We start from the raw sequence: 10,208 nt of genomic DNA on the forward strand, positions 1-10,208 counted from the left end.
CCCTGCTTGTGTATCTCACACCCCCAGGCGCGAAACACACTGCCTCACACAGTGCTCTCAATCGCCATGGCGACACGCCAACAGACCCATTTTCAATGCTATGAGCGCTCTCTGCCTTGGATGTATTTACCCTCTCATGCCACACACGTTTCTATACCCAAGCGTCTGAGCCTGACTTTTTCATATAACCCATTCAACTGTTCGATCCCACTGCTCTTGCTGAAGAGAGGGGACTGACAGCAGTCAATGAAACAAGCAGCAGACTGATGGCCACCGCCAGCCGCCAGATGTAATGAGGGAAGCGTTTCCCAGTGTCTTCATTTTTATAAATAACCACATTCAAAATGTTCCCATTGACTGTTGAAGAGTCGTCAGGTTTTCCAATTGACATGATGTCATAAATACTTTAAAAAGGCAGGGGAGTATGGGAACAGTACTCAGCTTGACCTAGCAGTCAAAAAACAAAACTACTTCAGCATCTGCGGCTAATAGACTCTCGATCGGACTCCCGATCGCATTGGTATTTCTCAATCAATCTTGTGAGCTGTTATACATTGGAAGTCCAGCAGGTGAAGTTGTTGTACAGTGTGAGCACGGTCACTTCTGGTAAGTAATTGAGGGCATGGCTAGTGTAAGGGTGCTGGGAGGAACAGGCTTGTTGACTAGACTTTCACGTCTAGGTTCAAATGTAGCTCACGTGCAATCAGTTTGGAGGTCTCTGCTTCCTGCAGTGGGATAAGTCCACCTCACAGTCCAAGCCAAGCACAGCCAGACAGGTTGCTTTAACCTTGGAAATAAGAGAAATACAATCATAAACTACAAAAGGCAATACCACATTTTTTTTTTTTACTGGGGCTTAAAAAAAAAAAAAGTTGGGAAATAAGTTTATCGAGAAATGTATAAACTTTGTGCCCTTAAGTGAATAAATATGCTACGTATTCTGCAGAGAGGGCACACTGAGGGGAATCTTATGTTTGTTGCTATTTGACTGTTTGATGTGGTTTTTACTGAGCTAATGATGCAAATGGTTCCTCCCCTCATTGCTTTTGCAATGGAAAAGCTGGTACATCTCTAGTTTTTACTGTTTTCTAAAAAAAGCCACAAACATTGTCCCCTACCCCCCCCCCCCCCCCCCCCTCACCCTCACAAACCTCCCCACATACCTACAAAACTGTACGCATCAACCACAGAAACTGCCCAATCCCAGCCGCACAGGGGCCCTGAAGAGAGGCTGACTCTGTGCTGACACAGATTCAGGACCGTTCACAGCCTGTCACATCCTGAGAGTACTCTGTCTCTCTGCCTCTCCGTCTGTCACACACACTCAGGCACTTCCTCCTGCCCCCATGGCTGAGTTTGTGCGAGTTCGCAAGAAACACCTACAGGCTCCAATCAAGAGGTAAGTCAGCGAACGAGAGGAGTTCTCTCTGGGACTGCTCTTGTTTTTTTCACTTTCTCTCTCTCTCTGGAAGCAAGGGGCTACACTAACTCTGCTGAGTTCATAAAGGAGTAAGACTGCTGGGTGCGCCTGTCTTCTCTCCAGGACAGCAGACTCCGAGATCCTGCCCTCCAGCAGTTCATCGAGTTCCCCGCGGTCTTGTAGTTTGTTTCTTTCTAACTCATCTACGAGTGTGTACTCTCATTGCAAACCTGGCATCACAGCGATTAACTTTGCAGTTCAAGACGTCCACAGACTCCGTTGATTCTTTGTTTCATGTTGTATTCTTTAGTGTTTTCCTGTCACTTGTCAAATGTCGTCTTAGATCACTCCAAGAAAAAGCCTTTGGTTTTGCTGTTTATTTTAACCCAATGTTTTCACTCGCGTTATGTTCTGAGTCATGCTGTTCTTTAAAAAAGATTTACTGTGAACATTTTGCGCAGAGAGAACTTTGTTCAGGGTAACAGTTTAGAAGTTGTGCAACAAGATTTCTTTTTTAGGCTTTGGAATGAGTTTAAAACCAGAACTGTAAAAATATGACCTGCCTTTCAATCTTATTTTTTCATGTTTTTGATTATTATACAATATCTGTCACTCTGATTGGACCTCCTAGATGCACAACTGTTTCTCCAGGTGATAAACAACCTCACGTCAGTGTTGAGACAAACCACCACAAACAACATACAAAAACACCCACAGCCAAGCTCTATTTACATAATTAAACACATTATTTATCCAAGTAAGGGTTGTAAATGCGAGTTAACATTTTTGGTCAAAACATCTGTTCACCAGACTGAACCGAAATGATTTTACGACGAGCATTAAAAGTCATGCTTGTATATTTCCTCAGAAGATTATTTCCTGCTTCAGGCTGCGATGCCCAACAGTAGCCAGGCTTGAGCGTGATAGGATCCTCAGTCATGGAAAAACTAAAGTTAATGATGCGTTGCTGCTACTCCCCCATAAGCAAAGGCAACGGGCCGGGATAGCATTGCCTCGCTTCCACCAATTAGCATTGAGGCAAAAAGAAAGAAGTGAAAGCTGAACACACACGGAGCAGCACACTGCTTCAGCTCCTTCCTTTAGCAGCGTGTGCCCTCAATCCCCAATGATACACACAGTGTGGGGCAGCACTGATGGGGTCCCATCTTAAACACCCTGGGTGTTTGCAAAGAAAACTGTCCGCCCCTTCGACCGAGCATGTTTCTGTCATTCCATGCAGCCCTGACGCACAAGAGTCAGAAACATCCAGCGCTTAGTCAGTATTTGGGACAGCACATCAAATAACAAGCCTCAGGGAAAAGGTGTGGGGGAAGGCAAAGCTTTCTTGAAGTTGCTTGCTTTCTTCCAGTTTATGCTGATGTTAAACGCTTTGTAAAGCACTTGTCTGGGGCAGTTTAAGCAGTGTCTGGGGCAGGTTAAAGCAGCTTTCTTTTAAGTTATAGAGCTGACAGTGCGAGCAAGTCTGTTTCTTTTTTCAAGTATGCAAACAAGAAAAGCCCGCATTGCAATGATCTTGAATGGCAGTGCTGTATGTTGTACTCAACAGCGCCCTCCTGTAGGCTCCTCTCTCTGAAAGATGTTCTTGCTTGCAGGTTACGCATCATGATGAAACAGCTGGACAAGAAAGAGGTGGACTTCGAAGACATAAAGAAGAATCTGGAATACACGGCTTCTCTGCTAGAGGCAGTTTACATTGACGAGAACAGGTAACTGCTGCCATCTGGAGGATAAAATTGGAAATGACCCCAATTTGAAATAAGCCACCATCCTGGCCAGGGAGGGAAGCAGTTTCCATGTTCTGCAGTGTATATGGGAGGTTCAAAATGTAACAAGGAAGTGTAAATCTATGGCCAAAAGTTTTGCATCACTAGAATTTTAGGATTGAGACATAATTTAAAAAAAAAAAACTACATGAACATAATTTAAATATTTTATTTTATATCATGTAATGAAAGAAACTACAAAATGATATCGCAAAAAGTGTACCGGAATTCATAACAGCAGATTTCAAAATGTCACATTCTTATATTTTTGTGTTTTTTGTTAGGTATATGCAAAACTACAAAGCGGTATGTGATTCAATATCTTAACGTAACATTATTCAGGAGGTTTCATTCGACTTCATGAAGCAAAATTAGTTCATTCTATAGGGTGATATAAAACACTTGGTCAGAGCTGTTTGTGCAGCACACTGTCCAGGATTCAAACTGTCTCTGACATGTGTGATTGCAATGAAAGCTGATACACACAACCTGGGTTGCTCTTCACAGGCAGATCCTGGATATCGAAGATGACTTGCAGCAGCTCAGAGCGGACACAGTCCACTCGGAGGTTCGCGACTGGCTGTCCTCCACCTTCACCCACAAGGCCCTTTCCCCTGGCAAGCGGTCCGACGAGAAGCGCACATTCCGCAGCATTGTTCATGTTGTGCAGGCTGGCATCTTCGTGGAGAGGTGAGACTAATCCACCCCCCAAAAAAACCTGCCCGTCTGAGACAGACACAAGGGGGGCTGAGCTAGGGAGGACTTCCACATACTGGCCTAAGAGGTTGAGCTGTAGCCCCCACTGCAACTTTATCCTTCGGTTAACACTTGGGTTAAATATCCAGTTTTGTACCCTAATTTGCTCCCACCCAGTCAAGTTTCTCAGTTAGAAATCTACGATGAATCAATGAGTTGTCTCTCTTTGTTTGTGGTTCTTCCATCTGAGTTGTCTTCACTTCATTTTATTCTAACTGCAATCGTCTCATTTTGTTTCAGAATGTTTAAGAAAGCCTACTCTGCTGCCATTCCCAACCAGTCGTCTGCAGTGCTTCACTGCCTGAGGGTAAAGAAACTAGTGCCTCTTGCAAACCAGCAAGGAATACGTGCTAAAGGGTTTCAGGTGATAAAGGGGATTCGTAGCAGACAGGTCTTACTGTGTGTAGGATTTCATCATTGCTATTACTACTCTTATTATTACTGGGGACGCAATCTATCCGTCAGCTGTGCACGTGGTAACGGGGTGCATATATAAGGATGACAACAGCTTATCCACAGAATGGTTACTGGGGAGACCTGTATTTCAGAACGTAGACCGGTGGAACTTCGACATGTTTGCACTGAACTCGGCCAGCAGGGAGCGCTCTCTGAGGACCGTGGTCATCGAGCTCCTCACCCGATACGAGCTCAACAGCCACTTCAAGGTGACCTTTTGCATTCCTCCGTTTATTTCAGCTTTAAATGGCCAAGTGCGTCTCGTTACTCAAAATGCTTCTTTTTTTTTTGACAGATTCCAATCGCGTTCCTGATCTCCTTCCTCGATGATCTGGAGAGCGGATACAACAAGCACCGGAACCCATATCACAGCCAGGTCCACGCGGCCGACATCACTCAGACTGTCCACTGCCTTCTGCTGCGCACAGGCTTAGTGGTACCTGTCACTGTCCCTCTCCGAGGGGACGGGGGACGGGGGATGGGGGGTCATGTTTAAAAGTTAAAAGTTTTGCATCAACTACAATTTTAGGATCGAGACAACTAAAATAAATACATTTTTATATATATATATATATATATATATATATATATATATATATACAAAACTATAAAACATCATTTAGATATTTTATTTACCATCACGTAATCAAAGAAATTACACAATGAGATTGCAAAAGTCTACCGGAAGCCATAACAGTAGTACAGTATTTCATGTCAGAATCTCACATTTTTCAATTTGTCAGTTTTTCGTTACGTATATGGCAAACTACAAAGCGGTATGTGATTCAATATGTTAACGTAACATTGTTCAGTAGGTTTCATTTCATGCAAAACTTTTGGCTGTAGCTGTACATCAACATTAACAGCTGGTTTGTGACTCTCCTGCAGAACTGGCTGAGCGAGCTGGAGATCCTTGCAGCGCTCTTTGCAGCTGCGATCCACGACTTTGAGCACACTGGCACCACCAACCCCTTCCACGTGCAGACCAGGTAAGGGACCCCGGCTCACGGCAGCCAAGCCCCTCTCCTCTCCCTCTGATCTACATGTATGGGACAGCTACTCAAACTGCTCCAAATACCATCGACTGCCACTCTAAATCAGCTGACAGCTAGACATTCTCAACGTGCCTTTCACATAAACATGCTTTTCAGAAAGAGTATTTTTAGATCAGTGGGATTTTTTTTTTTTGGAAAGAAAACAAGAAATAAAATCAACTCTCTGTAGAGATCAAGGTGAATGGGGTCCTAGATTTGGCTGACGTAGTTGCTCTTTGCCCAGCAAGCACAGACTACATGTTTTTATTAAAATAAAAATTCTGTGCATAACACCAGAGCAAACCTGGGGATTGCATTGTGAATTGCATGGTCTACTTAAAGCACGTAGTAATAGCATCTGACTGAAACCACAGCAAGGCATGACAAAAACATGGCAAAGTACAGGACAGCATGGTAAAACAGAAAGAATTCCCAGAACACAGTTCTATATGATTTACTTCTGGCCCGGCAACATGTTTTTCTTTCTCCCAAAGAAAGCTTTCAAAAACAGCAAGGCTGGGCTGACCCCTTTCACCTCCCATTCCTGGGAAATGAAACAACGGCTTCAAGGGAGAGGAAGCGTCCCAAGTCCACAAGTCCACTCCTCCTGTCTGATTCTTCCATACTGTTTCTGTCAAGGTCCGATTATGCGATGATCTATAACGACCGCTCTGTCCTGGAAAGTCACCATGTGAGCGCAGCGTTTCGGCTCATGCAGGACGATGAGAGGAACATCTTCATCAACCTCTCCCGGGAGGAATGGAGGTAAAAGGCAGCAGTGAGTCCTGTACAGAAACGCACCACTCGGTCCCAAATCTGCTCAAACTGTTTATTCACTTTGTCACCACAGAGCCAGCACAGGTACATCTCACTAGGAGGTCCGGTGGTCAAAGAAAATGGGCTTGATACCAGGAGGTCCCCGGTTCAAATCCCAGCTCAGCCACTGACTCACTGTGTGTGACCCTGAGCAAGTCACTTAACCTCCCTTGTGCTCCATCACCCCCTAGTCTCTATAAGTCACTTTGGATAAATGTGTCTGATAAATGACTAATTATTATTTATTAATAATAATAATAATAATAGTGCAAGCACTACACAGAGAGACCCTAATAACCTGAAAAGGCACAACTATGGATATACTTAGATATTTTGCATTTAACACCAATATATGACCTTTTGATATTAGCTCAAACAGTGAGTGTGCTGTGCACTTTGTGCTAATCTCTCACTGGTTTGTGTTTAGTTGTGAGTGTGTGCGTGTGGTTTTAGTCTGTGCCGCTCACACAGATAGTGGCGTTTTCAGTCTCGCTCACAATGCTGCCTGCCCGTGTCTGCAGGGAGCTGCGTAGTCTCGTCATCGAGATGGTTCTGGCAACGGACATGTCGACCCACCTCATGCAGGTCAAGTCCATGAAGACCTGTCTGCAGCAGCTGGACAGGTAAGAGGCGGGACACTGCTCTCCTGCGCTACAGATAGCCCCCCCACCCCCTCCGGCTTGACCCGCAGTCTGCTCTGTCCCTCCCCAGGATTGACAAACCCAAAGCTCTGTCCTTGCTGCTGCACACTGCAGATATCAGCCACCCCACCAAGCCCTGGGCTCTACACACTCGCTGGACCAAGGCCCTGATGGAGGAGTTCTTCAGGCAGGTAATCCCCTGGACCCAGCACCAATCTCTCCCTGAGCAGAGTGCACAGCTATGGCCAAAGGTTTTGCATCACCCAACAAAATGAACTAATTTTGCTTTGTCACATTCGAATGAAATCTGTTGAATAATGTTACGTTAGGATATTGAATTACATACCGCTTTGTAGTTTTCCATATGCTTAATGAAAAACTGACAATTGAAATAATATTAATCTAACATGAAATGCTGTACTACTGTTATGGCTGCCTGTAGACTTTTGCAATAGCATTAGTTTATTTGATTACATGATGTAATAAAAATCGAATAATTTTAATTTGTTTTTTAGTTTTTGTTTTTTTTTAAATTATGTCTCAATCCTAAAATTCTAGGTGATGCAAAACTTTTGGCCATAGCTGTACAATTAGCTCATGTGCAAACAAGATAGGGTCATCTCAGACAGTCAGCAGTAACACTGAAATAACAGAATAAAAGTATAGGAATTATAACCGAGTACAATGTGACCCAGTGGTTTTCAACCTGTGTACGTGTACCAATACAGGTACGTGACAGGTTTGCAACTGGTACGCACCGGCATTTTCTTTATGACGATATGATTCCTCAACCACAATACTCCCTCAATCACACCATTGTAATGTATCAATCTGTGTGCACCACTGTCTAAACAATGGTTTAGACTGTGAAAACGAACACCAACGCTATTACTACTAATAATATGTAGTACCCTGATTTAGGTAAAACCCTAAACCATTACCTTTTTTTAGGGAGACAAGGAGGCAGAACTGGGGCTCCCTTTCTCCCCTCTCTGTGACCGCAAGACCACGTTGGTAGCCCAGTCCCAGATAGGTAAGTGAACTGAGCGCAGGGTTCGAATACGTAAAGAAAAAGGAGGACATCACCTTTGAGAGTACAGAAATCAAGTACATCACGAAAACACAATCACCTTTTTCACTGTTCCAAGAAACAGACGTTAACAGTTATGCCAACAGAAAAACAGTAATAACAACAGAATAAATAAGATGTGTGTTAGAACGTTGTTGTTGTTCAAATCAGAAAAATAAATTAAACATGAATTTACTTTACACCTGGATAGATGACAAATATCTAATCATTTTTCTAAAATAAATGGCGTTTCATCCAGTGGTTCCCAATCCTGGTACTGGGGAGCCCTGTGTCTGCCGGTTTACATTCCAACTGACCTCTCAATTACTTAACAAAACCCTTAATTAAACTAATAATGTGCTTAATTAGACCTTTTTAATTGTTCTCAGCTCCTAAAAAGTTGCCGATTTCAAGTTACTTATAAAATTGTATAGTTAACTTGAAATCTCCAACTGTTTTAAGAGCTGAAAACAATTAAAAAGGTCTAATTAAGCTAATGAACAGTTCAATTAAGGGTTCAATTAAGTAACCGAGAGCTCAGCTGGAATGAAAACCAACAGACACAGGGGTCCCTCAAGACCAGGCCTGGGAAACCCTGCTTTAGGCAGTGTCTACCCATTTCCCGTGACAGCGGCGTTACTGCCTTTGTTTGGCTCGTTTTATCGTTACCTTTGTGTGCTGCACTAGGGTTCATTGATTTCATCGTGGAGCCCACCTTCTCTCTGCTGACGGACATGGCTGAGAAGATCGTGATCCCGCTGGTTCAGGAAAACCCATCACCGCCTGACTCCTGCAAAAGGCTCAGGTAAGCCCTGCCTTGCTACTGGCGACTGTGGTAATTTTTACAAGTATTTTTCTTTGTAAAACTAAAAGTGCAGGATTTTTTAAATCTAAATTAAAAGGTGGCATACATATCTTCAGCTGTATGGAAAAAGCACATATATGTGTGTGTGTGTGTGTGTGTGTACCGGTATCTTACGTACCATTTCAATAGCACTGTACCAGTAGCTGTCTAAGCATGAAAACACTCAGTTTAAACTATTAAAAGCAAATTTTGTGTGCGCAGCTTCTTGTGGAGAGAGAGTTCTCGGGGTCTGGAGTGGAATCAAGCCCACATCACAGCCGAGCTGCGCAATTTCCGCTCCACCTGGACCCGGTACACGCAGCAGAACAAACTGAAGTGGAAGGAGCGCGCTGCCAACAGTACGTCATCACACCACTTGTGATCAGAAACTTCAATGAACTTACTCATTCATTTCACAGAACGAGCTGTAATATGTCAAACGTCCAACAGGTGGCATAAGTGCACAAGTGCAAATAGCGATAAGGATCATGCACGTGCCTTTTACTGTTTTCTAAACAGAACAGTTTTTGATGGTATTATTATTATTATTATTATTATTATTATTATTATTATTATTAGAGGGAAAATGTGGTGAATCTGGAATTGGAGGTTACTACCTTTGTAACAACCCTCCTTGTATGTCCCTCTCCCCACTCCCTACCACCCCACAGAATCTGCAGACCAGAGCTCCATCGAGGAGCTGTCTTTGGGTGAAGAGGAATACTCAGAGGAGGATGCAGTGCAGCTCTGTCACAAGGACTAGTGTCCTGGTCCGGGCAGCCCGGTGCCTGGTGTGGGTGTCATGGCAAATTCTGCCACCCTGCCCACAGGCGCCAATCTCTACTGTAAGGTGGTGGGGACAAAACATGTGGCAATATAGGACAAATTCTTAAAAACACAGATGGCGAGTATTGAAACGGCGATAGCGATATGAAATGTTTTCAATGTGTATTTTAACTATAAACTATTCTGCTTCAGAAACGCTATGTTTAATCGCATTGTTACTTGACAAATCATGGTAATTATTTAGAAAGGAGTAAGGTCACTCACCCTAATATTTTCCAAATAGGTTTTTCCTCATGCCTGATCTGAAACAGAATTCCTTTTCCAGTTCAGGCAGTACTGATGTCATCCCGAATGTCTTGGTGTGTGGGACAAACTGCCATGGAGTTGTCTGCTTTGTGTCATAATGCTGTGCAGGCAGGACTTCAGCCGTCACAGGCTGCTAAAACTGCCTTCTGCTTGGGCCGAAGTTGCTGGTGAAACAAGCAGCAAGCGTAAAAGTTGTTCAACTTGTGGGAGAAGTCTTGTAGACATCTGTTAAGATTTTACAGCTGCTCTAAAACTGGCACAGCCATGTGCAATCCCAACAGTTCTGTTCACATTAG

The 10,208-nt window shown here is 43.6% G+C and overlaps 1 protein-coding gene across 1 annotated transcript; it reads left to right on the forward strand.

Annotated features, from left to right (window-relative positions):
• The first annotated feature begins 1,220 nt into the window (after positions 1-1,220).
• On the forward strand, positions 1,221-9,863 carry LOC121311801 (calcium/calmodulin-dependent 3',5'-cyclic nucleotide phosphodiesterase 1B-like). The gene is made up of 14 exons (XM_041243996.1): positions 1,221-1,399; positions 3,034-3,147; positions 3,712-3,894; positions 4,201-4,267; positions 4,509-4,625; positions 4,712-4,852; positions 5,305-5,405; positions 6,090-6,215; positions 6,788-6,889; positions 6,978-7,098; positions 7,859-7,940; positions 8,664-8,781; positions 9,043-9,179; positions 9,492-9,863. Exons 1-14 carry the CDS (start codon positions 1,347-1,349, stop codon positions 9,581-9,583), a joined length of 1,554 nt encoding a protein of 517 aa, XP_041099930.1. The 5' UTR covers positions 1,221-1,346; the 3' UTR covers positions 9,584-9,863.
• The last annotated feature ends 345 nt before the right edge of the window (positions 9,864-10,208 follow it).

This window comes from Polyodon spathula, unplaced genomic scaffold (genome assembly GCF_017654505.1).
Source record: "Polyodon spathula isolate WHYD16114869_AA unplaced genomic scaffold, ASM1765450v1 scaffolds_3292, whole genome shotgun sequence".
Taxonomy (NCBI): Eukaryota; Metazoa; Chordata; class Actinopteri; order Acipenseriformes; family Polyodontidae; genus Polyodon; species Polyodon spathula.

Coding starts and splice junctions, on each gene's coding strand:
- LOC121311801 (XM_041243996.1), top strand. CDS start 1,347: ATGGCTGAGTTTGTGCGAGTTCGCAAGAAACACCTACAGGCTCCAATC. Junction 6,216..6,787: donor CTCTCCCGGGAGGAATGGAG/GTAAAAGGCAGC, acceptor CCGTGTCTGCAG/GGAGCTGCGTAGTCTCGTCA. Junction 7,099..7,858: donor TGGAGGAGTTCTTCAGGCAG/GTAATCCCCTGG, acceptor ACCTTTTTTTAG/GGAGACAAGGAGGCAGAACT.